Source organism: Oncorhynchus kisutch, linkage group LG19, assembly GCF_002021735.2.
Source record: "Oncorhynchus kisutch isolate 150728-3 linkage group LG19, Okis_V2, whole genome shotgun sequence".
NCBI lineage: Eukaryota > Metazoa > Chordata > Actinopteri > Salmoniformes > Salmonidae > Oncorhynchus > Oncorhynchus kisutch.
The window spans coordinates 54049882-54065850 of record NC_034192.2 but is presented as its reverse complement, the minus strand read 5'-3'; the positions used below and the strand labels follow the sequence as shown (position 1 = coordinate 54065850).

Genomic DNA, 15969 nt, shown 5'->3' with positions numbered 1-15969 from the left:
TGATTGGTGCCACAGTTTTGCCCCAGCTAACACACCTGACTCCAATAATCACCTAATCATGATCCTTGGTTTAGAACGTCATTTGATTAATCAGCTGTGTTTTGTTAGGAATTGAGATAAAGTGACACCAATCAGGCCCTCGGACTGGAGTTACCCAACCGCCCCCTAGACGCTAGCTGGCCCCCTAGACGCTAGCTGGCCCCCTAGACGCTAGCTGGCCCCCTAGACGCTAGCTGGCCCCCTAGCCCTTTAGGTAGCACCCTAACCCCTAGTTTAGACTAGTCTAGACCCCAACTCCTATCTTAGACTAACCTAGACTCCTAGCTTAGTCTAGTCTAGACCCCAGGCACTTGGGGTTAGATCTGTGAGGACTGGGTCAGTCGGTGTAGGCAATATGTCTACATTTCCTCCTAGCCTCTCGGGGAAAGGTGGAGCTGCTCTTCGTGTGAAGACCTTTTTAACATGTACACATACAATGCACAAAATACAATTACAACAATACTGAATTAACACTTTTATTTTAACTTAATATAATACATAAACATCTATTTAGTCTCAAATAAATAATGAAACGTGTTCAATTTGGTTTAAATAATGCAAAAAAAGTGTTGGAGAAGAACGTAAAAGTGCAACGTTTAAGGTCCTTGCTCAGAACATGAAAACATATGAAAGCTGGTGGTTCCTTTTAACATGAGTCTTAATTATTCCCAGGTAAGAAGTTTTATGTTGTAGTTATTATAGGAATTATGATGCGTCGACTATTTCTCTCTATACCGTTTGTATTTCATATACCTTTGACTATTGGATGTTCTAATAGGCATTTTAGTATTGCCAGCTTAATCTCAGGAGTTGATAGGCTTGACGTCGTAAACAGCGCTGTGCATCAAGCATTGTGAAGAGCTGCTGGCAAACGCAGTGAAGTGTGAATGAATGCTTACGAGCCTGCTGCTGCCTACCACCACTCAGTCAGACTGCTCTATCAAATATCTAATCATAGACTTAATTATAATATAATAACACAGAATTACCAGCCTTTGGTTATTAATATGGTAAAATCCAGAAACGATCATTTCGAAAACGTTTATTCTCTCAGTGAAATATAGAACCGTTCTGTATTTTATTGAACGGGAAGCAACCATAAGTCTAAATATTGCTGTTCCATTGCACAACCTCCAATGTTATGTCATAATTATGTAAAATTCTGGCAAATTAGTTCGCAACGAGCCAGGCGGCCCAAACTGTTGCATAAACCCTGACTGAGAAGTGACACAATTTTCATAGTTAATATTGCCTGATAACACACATTTATTTAAACTAAATATGCAGATTTAAAAATATATAATTCTGTGTATTGATTTTAAGAAAGGCATTGATGGTTTTTAAAAATATTTTATTTTTTCATTTTCCAAATAAGAACATTCAAAACAAAAATGAAAAGATATTAGACAACAATATGACAGTGACAGTAACGGATGAGTGTAAAATAATAATAATTGTGTATATATAAAGTCATAATTTAAACAAATATATTTATTTTGATTTATTTCACCTTTATTTAACCAGGTAAGCTAGTTGAGAACAAGTTCTCATTTGCAACTGTGACCTGGCCAAGATAAAGCAAAGTAGTTCGACACATACAACAACACAGAGTTACAGATGGAATGAACAAAACATCCAGTCAATAATACAGTAGGAAAAAAAGAAGTCTATATACAGTGAGTGCAAATGAGGGAGTTAAGGCAATAAATAGGCCATGGTGGCGAAGTAATTACAATATAGCAATTAAACACTGGAATGGTAGATGTGCAAAAGATGGATGTGCAAGTAGAGATACTGTGGTGCAAAAGGAGCAAAATAAATACAGTATGGGGATGAGGTAGATAGATGGGCTGTATAGAGATGGGCTATGAACAGGTACAGTGATCTGTGAGCTGCTTTGACAGCTGGTTCTTAAAGCTAGTGAGGGAGATGGGAATCTCCAGCTTCAGTTATTTTTTTCAGTTAGTTCCAGTCAGTGGCAGCAGAGAACTGGAAGGAAAGGTGACCAAAGGAGGAATTGGCTTTGGGGGGGGACCAGTGAGATATACCTGCTGGAGTGGGTGCTGCTATGGTGACCAGCGAGCTGAGATAGGGCGGGGCTTTACCTAGCAGAGACTTGTCGATAACCTGTAGCCAGTGGGTTTGGCGACGAGTATGAAGCGAGGGCCAGCCAACGACAGCGTACAGGTCGCAGTGGTGGGTAGTATATGGGGCTTTGGTGACAAAACAGATGGCACTGTGATAGACTACATCCAGTTTGCTGAGTAGAGTGTTGGAGGCTATTTTATAGATGACATCACCGAAGTCAAGGATCGGTAGGATGGTCAGTTTTTGGCAGCATGAGTGAAGGAAGCTTTGTTGCGAAATAGGAAGCCGAAAATGAGACATTGGATCATTTGGTCAACTGCTGTAAGCTACATATTATACATTATGTATTATATTATACATTATGTATAATATTGTGTGAAACATTAAGGATTATATAGAGATTTAATCAATGTGATGTGATGGGGAGATTCTCCATATCGATGCGACGTGATGGGGAGATTCTCCATATCGACAAAAGGTTGCAAAATTCAGTAAGATGTCGAACTTATTCCTCAAGCAGTAAGTGATTTTCTCCAGTGGGATACATTAACTTCTGATAGCCACATTGCAACTGGCAGGGGGAATCCGATTTCCATTTCAAGGCGACACATTTCTTGGCAATCGCTAGCAATATTTCTGTTAGCGTTATAGTATGACTTTGCCAAAGATTGGTGTTAGTAAAGTTGCCCAGTAGACAGACCTCCGCATACCCCCTGCCAGAAACCGTGTAGTTTTGAACACTGCCAAGTGGAATGGAGGAATGTTCCTTCATCTGAGCCACATCTAAAACATAGGGAGGAGATATCAGGGTTGAACTTGTGCAGTCTAGATGGGGTGATAAAGAGCTGATGGAGGATATTAAACTGGATCAGTCTGTATCTGGAGTTCAATGTGGATGTAACCCCATCCCTGCATAGGTCACTCCATAGATCCTCATCAAGAACAATACCCAGATCTTTTTCCCATCTAAGTCGGGGTTTATCTAGCTCAGGCAGTGTTAGTCCTGACATAAGAGCGTCGTAAACATGGGGGAAAAGGCGTTGACGTTTATGATTAGGTACATTCATGCAACGATTGTGTTTTTGTTTAAATCATCACCCGTTTGGCGAAGTAGGCTGTGATTCGATGGTAAATTAACAGGCACCACATTGAATATATGCAACGCAGGACAAGCTAGATAAACTAGTAATATCATCAACCATGTGTAGTTCACTTGTGATTATGTGAAGATTGATTATTTTTATAAGATAAGTTTAATGCTAGCTAGCAACTCAGCTTGGCTCCTTGCTGCACTCGCGTAACAGGTGGTCAGCCTGCCACGCAGTTTCCTCGTGGAGTGCAATATAATCGGCCGTAATCGGCATCCAAAAATGCAGATTACCGGTTATTATGAGAACTTCAAGTCGGCCCAAATGAATCGACCTCTAGTACAAAACATTAGGAACGCCTTCCTAATATTGAGTTGAATCCCCTTTTGCCATCAGAACAGGCTTAATTTGTCGGGGCATAGACTATACAAGGTGTTGAAAGCGTTCCACAGGGATGCTGGTCCATGTTGACTCCAATGCTTCCTACAGTTGTGTCAACTTGGGTGGTGGACCATACGCTCAAACCGGTGCACCAGGCACTTCTGTTCTTTGTCTTGTCCATTCACCCTCAGTATGTTACACAATCCATGTCTCAATTGTCTCCAGGCTTATTCTTCTTTAACATGTCTCCTCCCCTTCATCTACACTGGTTGAAGTGGATTTAACAAGTAACATCAATAAGCGATCATAGCTTTCACCTGGTCAGTCTGTCATGGAAAGAGCAGGTGTTCCTAATGTTTTGTACGCTCAGTGTACACACCCAAGACAGTGAAGCTTGTCAAATCAGTATTCCTGACTTGGATCTAACCCTTGTGTTTCCTGTGTTTCTTTATGAATGCCTCTACTAACCATGGATTGGCTGTGGCTGGACTTGCCTCTACGATCAACTGCCTGGCTTCATTGGTGTGGTTTTGCCCCACATGCCTGTGTTTCCTGTGATGACCTTTAACCCGGAAGGCATTGGTAAACTGTCAACTGCGGATGGTAAAGCGTTCGCAGATCCCGAGGTGCTGCGGAGGCTGACGTCGTCAGTGAGCTGTGCCCTGGACGAGGCGGCTGCCGCCCTGACGCGCATGAGAGCAGAGAACACACTCAACGCTGGCCAGGCCGACAAGTATGTATCTACCCCAGTCTGTAAATCAAATCAGTTTTTATTGGTCACATACACATGTTCAGCAGATGTTATTGTGGGTGTAGCAAAATGCTTGTGTTTGTAGCTCCAACAGTATGGTAATATCTAACAATTCTCAACGATACACACAAACTTAAAAGTAAAAGAATGGAATTAAAGAATCTATAAATATTAGGACGAGCAATGTTGGCCTGGCATTGACTAGAATACAGTACAATAGAATACATGATATACATATGAGATGAGTAAAGCAAAAATATTTAAACATTCTTAAAGGGACTAGTGTTCCATTATTAAAGTGGCCCGTGATTTCAAGTCTATTCGTGTAAGCAGCAGCCTCTAAGGTGCATCGTTACATAGCCATCACATCCCTAGTGTGTGATGGCCTTGAGATAGAAGCTGTTTATCAGTCTCTCAGGCCCTGCTTTGATGCACCTGTACTGACCTCGCCATCTGGATGATAGCGAGATGAACTTGGCCTTCCTGTGACATCGGGTGCTGTAGGTGTCCTGGAGGGCAGGTAGTGTGCCCCCGGTGATGCGTTGTGCAAACCACACTACCCTCTGGAGAGCCCTGCGGTTGCAGTCACTGCAGTTGCCGTACCAGGCGGTGATACAGCCCGACAGGATGCTCTCGATTGTGCATCTGTAAAAGTGTGAGGGTTTTTGGTGCCAAGCCAAATTTCATCAGCCTCCTGAGGTTGAAGAGGCGCTGTTGCACCTTCTACCCCACACTGTCTGTGTGGGTGGAACATTTCAGTCTGTCAGTGATGTTTACGCTGAGGAACTTGAAGTTTTCCACCTGCTCCAATGCTGTCCCTTAAATGTGGATAGGGGCGCTGCTCCCTCTGCTGTTTCCTGACACCACACTCCGAGGGCTCTCGCCACCTCCCTGTAGGCCGTCTTGTCGCTGTTGGTAATCAATCCTACCACTGTAGTGTTTTCTGCAAACTTGATGATTGAGTTGGAGGCGTGCATGGCCACGCAGTCATGAGTGAACAGGGAGTACAGGAGAGGGCTCAGAACGCACCCTTGTGGGGCCCCAGTGTTGAGGATCAGTGAAGTGGAGATGTTTTCTACCTTTACCACCTGGCAGCAGCCCGTCAAGAAGTCCCGGACCCAGTTGCCCAGGGTCTCGAGCTTAATGACGAGTTTGAAGGGTATTATGCTGTAGTCAATGAACAGGCATTCTTTTTGTCCAGATGGGTTAGGGCAGTGTGATGGCCATTGCATCGTCTGTGAACCTATTGGGGCGGTAGGCAAATTGGAGTGGATTAAGGGTGTCAGGTAGGGTGGAGGTGATATGGTCCTTAACTAGTCTCTCAAAGCACTTCATGACAGAAGTGAGTGCTACGGGGTGATAGTCATTTAGCTCCGTTACCTTTGCCGCCTTAGGTTCAGGAACAATGGTGGCCCTCTTGAAGCATATGGGGACAGCAGACTGGGATAGGGATTGATTGAATATGTCTGTAAACACCAGTCAGCTGGTCTGCATGCTCTGAGGACGCGGCTGGGGATGCTGTCTGGGCCTGCAGCCTTGCGAGGATTAACACACTTAAATGTCATACTCACGTCGGCCATGGAGAAGGAGAGCCCACAGTCCTTGGAAGCGGGCCGTGTCGGTGGCACTGTTATCCTCAAAGCGGGTGAATGCGGATGTTTAGCTTGTCTGGGAACAAGACGTCGGTGTCCGAGACCTCTTTGTAGTCTGTGATGGACAGTAGACCCTGTCACATATGTCTGAGCCGTTGAATTGCGACTCTACTTTATCTCTATACTGACGTGTTGCCTGTTTGATTGGCTTACGGGGGGAATCAAACAGGCAACATCCATTTATCTATCAATACACGAGCAGAAAACCCACTCAACGCTGGCCAGGCTGACAAGTATGTGAGACCCACTGAATATAGCAAAACCTGCATTTCAATCAGTCAGTGTGTTACCTCTGTGATCAATATGTCAATCAGTCAGTGTGTTACCTCTGTGATCAATATGTCAATCAGTCAATGTGTTACCTCTGTGATCAATATGTCAATCAGTCAGTGTGTTACCTCTGTGATCAATATGTCTGGTAGTTTTTCTTTCAAAATAATAGTAGAAGTGTGATTATGAGGTGTGTGTTCTGCTGTCACAGGGGCAGTAATTGTAGCAGTCTGGTTATTTTCAGCCGGAGTCTAGCTGAGGCGTGTTCGGATGGAGACGTGAACGCTGTGAGGAAGCTGCTAGACGAGGGCCGGAGCGTCAACGAACACACTGAGGAAGGGGAGAGTCTTCTCTGCCTCGCCTGCTCTGCTGGATACTATGAACTCGCACAGGTGTGTGTGAGAGAACACGGTGCGGCGTGTGAGGGAACACGGTGCGGCGTGCGAGAGAACACGGTGCGGCGTGCGAGAGAACACGGTGCGGCGTGCGCGAGGGGACGGTGCGGCGTGCGCGAGGGGACGGTGCGGCGTGCGCGAGGGGACGGTGCGGCGTGCGCGAGGGGACGGTGCGGCGTGCGCGAGGGGACGGTGCGGCGTGCGAGAGGGGACGGTGCGGCGCGCGAGAGGGGACGGTGCGGCGCGCGAGAGGGGACGGTGCGGCGCGCGAGAGGGGACGGTGCGGCGCTGGCGCGAGAGGGGACGGTGCGGCGCTGGCGCGAGAGGGGACGGTGCGGCGCTGGCGCGAGAGGGGACGGTGCGGCGCTGGCGCGAGAGGGGACGGTGCGGCGCTGGCGCGAGAGGGGGGACGGTGCGGCGCTGGCGCGAGAGGGGGGACGGTGCGGCGTTGGCGCGAGAGGGGGGACGGTGCGGCGTTGGCGCGAGAGTTGGAGGGGACGGTGCGGCGTTGGCGCGAGAGTTGGAGGGGACGGTGCGGCGTTGGCGCGAGAGTTGGAGGGGACGGTGCGGCGTTGGCGCGAGAGTTGGAGGGGACGGTGCGGCGTTGGCGCGAGAGTTGGAGGGGACGGTGCGGCGTTGGCGCGAGAGGTGGAGGGGACGGTGCGGCGTTGGCGCGAGAGGTGGAGGGGACGGTGCGGCGTTGGCGCGAGAGTTGGAGGGGACGGTGCCGCGTTGGCGCGAGAGTTGGAGGGGACGGTGCCGCGTTGGCGCGAGAGTTGGAGGGGACGGTGCCGCGTTGGCGCGAGAGTTGGAGGGGACGGTGCCGCGTTGGCGCGAGAGAGGGGACGGTGCCGCGTTGGCGCGAGAGAGTTGGAGGGGACGGTGCCGCGTTGGCGCGAGAGAGTTGGAGGGGACGGTGCCGCGTTGGCGCGAGAGGTGGAGGGGACGGTGCGGCGTTGGCGCGAGAGGTGGAGGGGACGGTGCGGCGTTGGCGCGAGAGTTGGAGGGGACGGTGCCGCGTTGGCGCGAGAGTTGGAGGGGACGGTGCCGCGTTGGCGCGAGAGTTGGAGGGGACGGTGCCGCGTTGGCGCGAGAGTTGGAGGGGACGGTGCCGCGTTGGCGCGAGAGAGGGGACGGTGCCGCGTTGGCGCGAGAGAGTTGGAGGGGACGGTGCCGCGTTGGCGCGAGAGAGTTGGAGGGGACGGTGCCGCGTTGGCGCGAGAGAGTTGGAGGGGACGGTGCCGTGTGTGTAATGATCCTTTAAAAAAAAAAAAAACTTTGGTGAAGTCAGGATGAGGTTGAGTCCCTCACAAACACTTTACACCATACATTTACATTATATGACCTCTAATCCCCGACCCCTGCTGTGATTGGTTGTTAGGTGCTGCTGGCCATGCATGCCAACGTGGAGGACCGGGGGATTAAAGGTGACATCACGCCCCTGATGGCGGCAGCGAGTGGCGGTTACGTCGACATCGTCAAGCTGCTCCTGGTCCACGGGGCTGACGCCAACGCACAGTCCTCCACCGGTACGAATACACACTCCTTTTCCATCTGCCGTGTGTGTGTGTGGTTATTTGTCATTTTTTTGTCCAAACCAAAGTGTTTAGATTTCTGCTTGTATGAGATCTCTCTCCCCATCCCTCTGTAGGTCTCTCCCCCTCTGTCAGTAACACAGCCCTGACGTACGGTCTCTCTCTGTAGGTAACACAGCCCTGACGTACGGTCTCTCTCTGTAGGTAACACAGCCCTGACGTACGGTCTCTCTCTGTAGGTAACACAGCCCTGACGTACGGTCTCTCTCTCCCTCTGTAGGTAACACAGCCCTGACGTACGGTCTCTCTCTCCCTCTGTAGGTAACACAGGCCTGACGTACGGTCTCTCTCCCCCTCTGTCAGTAACACAGCCCTGACGTACGGTCTCTCTCTGTAGGTAACACAGCCCTGCCGTACGGTCTCTCTCTGTAGGTAACACAGCCCTGACGTACGGTCTCTCTCTGTAGGTAACACAGCCCTGACGTACGGTCTCTCTCTCTCTGTAGGTAACACAGCCCTGACGTACGGTCTCTCTCTCTCTGTAGGTAACACAGCCCTGACGTACGGTCTCTCTCTCTCTGTAGGTAACACAGCCCTGACGTACGGTCTCTCTCTCCCTCTGTAGGTAACACAGGCCTGACGTACGGTCTCTCTCTCCCTCTGTAGGTAACACAGGCCTGACGTACGGTCTCTCTCTCCCTCTGTAGGTAACACAGGCCTGACGTACGGTCTCTCTCTCCCTCTGTAGGTAACACAGGCCTGACGTACGGTCTCTCTCTCCCTCTGTAGGTAACACAGCCCTGACGTACGGTCTCTCTCTCCCTCTGTAGGTAACACAGGCCTGACGTACGGTCTCTCTCTCCCTCTGTAGGTAACACAGCCCTGACGTACGGTCTCTCTCTCCCTCTGTAGGTAACACAGCCCTGACGTACGGTCTCTCTCTCCCTCTGTAGGTAACACAGCCCTGACGTACGGTCTCTCTCTCCCTCTGTAGGTAACACAGCCCTGACGTACGGTCTCTCTCCCTCTCTGTAGGTAACACAGCCCTGACGTACGGCCTCTCTCTCTCTCTGTAGGTAACACAGCCCTGACGTACGGTCTCTCTCTCTCTGTAGGTAACACAGGCCTGACGTACGGTGTCTCTCTCTCTCCCTCTGTAGGTAACACAGCCCTGACGTACGGTCTCTCTCCCTCTCTGTAGGTAACACAGCCCTGACGTACGGTCTCTCTCTCCCTCTGTAGGTAACACAGGCCTGACGTACGGTCTCTCTCTCCCCTCTGTAGGTAACACAGCCCTGACGTACGGTCTCTCTCTCCCTCTGTAGGTAACACAGCCCTGACGTACGGTCTCTCTCTCCCTCTGTAGGTAACACAGCCCTGACGTACGGTCTCTCTCTCCCTCTGTAGGTAACACAGCCCTGACGTACGGTCTCTCTCCCTCTCTGTAGGTAACACAGCCCTGACGTACGGCCTCTCTCTCTCTCTGTAGGTAACACAGCCCTGACGTACGGTCTCTCTCTCTCTGTAGGTAACACAGGCCTGACGTACGGTGTCTCTCTCTCTCCCTCTGTAGGTAACACAGCCCTGACGTACGGTCTCTCTCCCTCTCTGTAGGTAACACAGCCCTGACGTACGGTCTCTCTCTCCCTCTGTAGGTAACACGGCCCTGACGTACGGTCTCTCTCTCTCTGTAGGTAACACGGCCCTGACGTACGGTCTCTCTCTCTCTGTAGGTAACACGGCCCTGACGTACGGTCTCTCTCTCCCTCTGTAGGTAACACAGCCCTGACATACGGTCTCTCTCTCTCTGTAGGTAACACAGCCCTGACGTACGGTCTCTCTCTCTCTGTAGGTAACACAGCCCTGACGTACGGTCTCTCTCTCTCTCTGTAGGTAACACAGCCCTGACGTACGGTCTCTCTCTCTCTCTGTCGGTAACACAGGCCTGACGTACGGTGTCTCTCTCTGTCGGTAACACAGCCCTGACGTACGGTCTCTCTCTCTCTCTGTTGGTAACAGAGCCCTGACGTACGGTCTCTCTCTGTAGGTAACACAGCCCTGACGTACGGTCTCTCTCTGTAGGTAACACAGCCCTGACGTACGGTCTCTCTCTGTAGGTAACACAGCCCTGACGTATGCGTGTGCTGGGGGGTTCGTAGATGTGGTGAAGGTTCTCCTAAAGGAGGGGGCCAACATCGAGGATCACAACGAGAACGGACACACCCCTCTAATGGAGGGGGCGAGTGCGGGCCACGTGGAGGTGGCCAGGGTTCTGCTGGAGTACGGCGCCGGGATCAACACACACTCCAACGAGTTCAAGGAGAGCGCCCTCACACTCGCCTGCTACAAAGGTCTTCTTCACTTGTTGTCCACTTGTTGTCCACCCCCCCCCAAAAAAAGCATCTTTCAGAGTCTCAGACAACAAAATGTCAATTTCTATGAAACGGTTTCCCTTCTTCAGGTCATCTGGACATGGTGAGGTTTCTGCTGGAGGCCGGGGCGGATCAGGAGCACAAGACTGATGAGATGCACACAGCGCTGATGGAAGCCTGCATGGTGAGCATATGACCCAACACACAACCCCTCTCTCCTCTCTCTCCCTGCATGGTGAACATATGACCCAACACACAACCCCTCTCTCCTCTCTCTCCCTGCATGGTGAACATATGACCCAACACACAACCCCTCTCTCCTCTCTCTCCCTGCATGGTGAGCATATGACCCAACACACAACCCCTCTCTCCTCTCTCTCCCTGCATGGTGAGCATATGACCCAACACACAGCCCCTCTCTCCTCTCTCTCCCTGCATGGTGAACATATGACCCAACACACAGCCCCTCTCCTCTCTCCCTGCATGGTGAGCATATGACCCAACACACAACCCCTCTCTTCTCTCTCCCTGCATGGTGAGCATATGACCCAACACACAGCCCCTCTCTCCTCTCTCTCCCTGCATGGTGAGCATATGACCCAACACACAACCCCTCTCTCCTCTCTCTCCCTGCATGATGAACATATGACCCAACACACAACCCCTCTCTCCTCTCTCTCCCTGCATGGTTGAGCATATGACCCAACACACAGCCCCTCTCCTCTCTCCCTGCATGGTGAGCATATGACCCAACACACAGCCCCTCTCTCCTCTCTCTCCCTGCATGGTGAGCATATGACCCAACACACAACCCCTCTCTCCTCTCTCTCCCTGTATGGTGAACTTATGACCCAACACACAGCCCCTCTCCTCTCTCCCTGCATGGTGAACATATGACCCAACACACAGCCCCTCTCCTCTCTCCCTGCATGGTGAGCATATGACCCAACACACAACCCCTCTCTTCTCTCTCCCTGCATGGTGAACATATGACCCAACACACAACCCCTCTCTCCTCTCTCTCCCTGCATGATGAACATATGACCCAACACACAACCCCTCTCTCCTCTCTCTCCCTGTATGGTGAACTTATGACCCAACACACAGCCCCTCTCCTCTCTCCCTGCATGGTGAACATATGACCCAACACACAGCCCCTCTCCTCTCTCCCTGCATGGTGAGCATATGACCCAACACACAGCCCCTCTCCTCTCTCCCTGCATGGTGAGCATATGACCCAACACACAACCCCTCTCTTCTCTCTCCCTGCATGGTGAACATATGACCCAACACACAACCCCTCTCTCCTCTCTCTCCCTGCATGGTGAACATATGACCCAACACACAACCCCTCTCTCCTCTCTCTCCCTGCATGGTGAGCATATGACCCAACACACAGCCCCTCTCTCCTCTCTCTCCTCTCTCTCCCTGCATGGTGAGCATATGACCCAACACACAACCCCTCTCTCCTCTCTCTCCCTGCATGGTGAGCATATGGCCCAACACACAACCCCTCTCTCCTCTCTCTCCCTGCATGGTGAGCATATGACCCAACACACAACTCCTCTCTCCTCTCTCCCCTCCTCTCTCTCCCTGCATGATGAACATATGACCCAACACACAACCCCTCTCTCCTCTCTCCCTGCATGGTGAGCATATGACCCAACACACAACCCCTCTCCTCTCTCTCCCTGCATGGTGAGCATATGACCCAACACACAACCCCTCTCTCCTCTCTCTCTCCCTGCATGGTGAACATATGACCCAACACACAGCCCCTCTCTCCTCTCTCTCCCTGCATGGTGAACATATGACCAACACACAGCCCCTCTCTCCTCTCTCTCCCTGCATGGTGAACATATGACCCAACACACAACCCCTCTCTCCTCTCTCTCCCTGCATGGTGAGCATATGGCCCAACACACAACCCCTCTCTCCTCTCTCTCCCTGCATGGTGAGCATATGACCCAACACACAACTCCTCTCTCCTCTCTCCCCTCCTCTCTCTCCCTGCATGATGAACATATGACCCAACACACAACCCCTCTCTCCTCTCTCCCTGCATGGTGAGCATATGACCCAACACACAACCCCTCTCCTCTCTCTCCCTGCATGGTGAGCATATGACCCAACACACAACCCCTCTCTCCTCTCTCTCTCCCTGCATGGTGAACATATGACCCAACACACAGCCCCTCTCTCCTCTCTCTCCCTGCATGGTGAACATATGACCAACACACAGCCCCTCTCTCCTCTCTCTCTCCCTGCATGGTGAACATATGACCCAACACACAACCCCTCTCTCCTCTCTCTCCCTGCATGGTGAGCATATGACCCAACACACAACCCCTCTCTCCTCTCTCTCCCTGCATGGTGAACATATGACCCAACACACAACCCCTCTCTCCTCTCTCTCCCTGCATGGTGAGCATATGACCCAACACACAACCCCTCTCTCCTCTCTCTCCCTGCATGGTGAACATATGACCCAACACACAACCCCTCTCTCCTCTCTCTCCCTGCATGGTGAGCATATGACCCAACACACAACCCCTCTCTCCTCTCTCTCCCTGCATGGTGAACATATGACCCAACACACAACCCCTTTCTCCTCTCTCTCCCTGCATGGTGAACATATGACCCAACACACAACCCCTCTCTCCTCTCTCTCTCCCTGCATGGTGAACAAATGACCCAACACACAACCCCTCTCTCCTCTCTCTCCTCTCTCTCTCTCCCTGCATGGTGAACATATGACCCAACACACAACCCCTCTCTCCAGTGTTAGAATATCTCTCTCTCTCTCCAGTGTTAGAATATCTCTCTCTCTCTCCAGTGTTAGAATATCTCTCTCTCTCTCCAGTGTTAGAATATCTCTCTCTCTCTCTCCAGTGTTAGAATATATCTCTCTCTCTCTCCCGCGTTAGAATATCTCTCTTTCTCTCCCGTGTTAGAATCTCTCTCTCTCTCCCGTGTTAGAATATCTCTCTCTCTCCAGTGTTAGAATATCTCTCTCTCTCTCTCCAGTGTTAGAATATCTCTCTCTCTCTCTCCAGTGTTAGAATATCTCTCTCTCTCTCTCCAGTGTTAGAATATCTCTCTCTCTCTCTCCAGTGTTAGAATATCTCTCTCTCTCTCTCCAGTGTTAGAATATCTCTCTCTCTCTCTCCAGTGTTAGAATATCTCTCTCTCTCTCTCCAGTGTTAGAATATCTCTCTCTCTCTCCAGTGTTAGAATATCTCTCTCTCTCTCTCCAGTGTTAGAATATCTCTCTCTCTCTCTCCAGTGTTAGAATATCTCTCGTTCTCTCTCCAGTGTTAGAATATCTCTCGTTCTCTCTCTCCAGTGTTAGAATATCTCTCGTTCTCTCTCTCCAGTGTTAGAATATCTCTCGTTCTCTCTCCAGTGTTAGAATATCTCTCGTTCTCTCTCTCCAGGGTTAGAATATCTCTCGTTCTCTCTCTCCAGGGTTAGAATATCTCTCGTTCTCTCTCTCCAGGGTTAGAATATCTCTCGTTCTCTCTCTCCAGGGTTAGAATATCTCTCGTTCTCTCTCTCCAGTGTTAGAATATCTCTCGTTCTCTCTCTCCAGTGTTAGAATATCTCTCGTTCTCTCTCTCCAGTGTTAGAATATCTCTCGTTCTCTCTCTCCAGTGTTAGAATATCTCTCGTTCTCTCTCCAGTGTTAGAATATCTCTCGTTCTCTCTCTCCAGGGTTAGAATATCTCTCGTTCTCTCTCTCCAGTGTTAGAATATCTCTCGTTCTCTCTCTCCAGTGTTAGAATATCTCTCGTTCTCTCTCTCCAGTGTTAGAATATCTCTCGTTCTCTCTCTCCAGTGTTAGAATATCTCTCGTTCTCTCTCTCCAGTGTTAGGATTTCTCTCGTTCTCTCTTCAGGGTTAGAATATCTCTCGTTCTCTCTCTCCAGGGTTAGAATATCTCTCGTTCTCTCTCTCCAGGGTTAGAATATCTCTCGTTCTCTCTCTCCAGGGTTAGAATATCTCTCGTTCTCTCTCTCCAGGGTTAGAATATCTCTCGTTCTCTCTCTCCAGGGTTAGAATATCTCTCGTTCTCTCTCTCCAGGGTTAGAATATCTCTCGTTCTCTCTCTCCAGGGTTAGAATATCTCTCGTTCTCTCTCTCCAGGGTTAGAATATCTCTCGTTCTCTCTCTCCAGGGTTAGAATATCTCTCGTTCTCTCTCTCCAGGGTTAGAATATCTCTCGTTCTCTCTCTCCAGGGTTAGAATATCTCTCGTTCTCTCTCTCCAGGGTTAGAATATCTCTCGTTCTCTCTCTCCAGGGTTAGAATATCTCTCGTTCTCTCTCTCCAGTGTTAGAATATCTCTCGTTCTCTCTCTCCAGTGTTAGAATATCTCTCTCGTTCTCTCTCTCTCCAGTGTTAGAATGTGTGTGTGTGTGTGTGTAACCCTGTGTCATAACCCACTCAGGTGCTTATGTTGTCCCTGTGTGTGTGTGCTTCCTGTCCCAGGATGGGCATGTGGAGGTGGCACGGCTGCTGTTGGACAGCGGGGCGCAGGTCAACATGCCAGCCGACTCCTTCGAGTCGCCCCTCACCCTGGCAGCCTGCGGCGGGCATGTGGATCTAGCAGCTCTGCTCATAGAGAGAGGGGCCAACCTAGAGGAGGTGAGTAGCAACACACAGTCCTATTGGAGTGTGTGTGTTTTCATGTTTGTCTATGTAAATGATGAAGGCCACAGCCCTCTGATGGATTAGTGTCCAACACAGAGCGAGGGATGGTGAATCCCAAACCACCGCCTCGCCCTTACCAATCCGCTTGAAGGGCCCTCGGTTGTCACTCTGAGGGCCACTTCCAGAGAGTGGCAAGGCGATCATTAAACCCATCAACTTCAGGACACAGGCCTGACGTACGTCACGCAGTTCAATAGTAAAAACCCCTGTCGTTTTACAAAATATCTCTAACAGTCAAACGTTTTATTTGAGAGGTATTTATTAGAGCTTTTACATGTCAAGTCTCGACATCAGACAAACCAAATCACGTGCCATAGCATTTAAGCCCCCCTTTCCATTCTTTTGTGTGAAATTGCACATATTTTCAAATAACATGGTGCCTTATGGGATTCCACTTCGCTATGACGCCGGTAGCATTGCAGTCTCAGTCAAAGTGCCTACTGGAGGGGGTCATGAGCCCCTACGCCCTGGACCGTTCTCACTCCATCAGCTTTGGGACAGAGGTGCGCGTGAACTCTTGAAATGGAGGGGCCAGGGGGTGTTTTGGGATTCAGCCGCTGAGTAACAGTATGTTTTAATGTGTCCAGGTGAATGATGAAGGTTACACCCCTGTGATGGAGGCAGCCAGAGAAGGTCATGAAGAGATGGTGGCCCTGCTACTGGCTCAGGGTAATCAACTGGCAGAT

At 50.3% G+C, this 15969-nt stretch overlaps 1 protein-coding gene across 1 annotated transcript in view; it reads left to right on the top strand.

Moving 5' to 3' along the window:
* The window catches only part of LOC109910199 (ankyrin repeat and KH domain-containing protein 1-like), a 74471-nt gene that overhangs the window by 27132 nt on the left and 31370 nt on the right, over positions 1-15969 (top strand). Inside the window, 7 exon segments of the mRNA XM_031798113.1 lie at positions 4173-4329; positions 6514-6661; positions 8046-8193; positions 10317-10550; positions 10661-10755; positions 15062-15217; positions 15871-15952. Of these exon segments, the coding sequence (XP_031653973.1) occupies positions 4173-4329; positions 6514-6661; positions 8046-8193; positions 10317-10550; positions 10661-10755; positions 15062-15217; positions 15871-15952 (1020 nt within the window).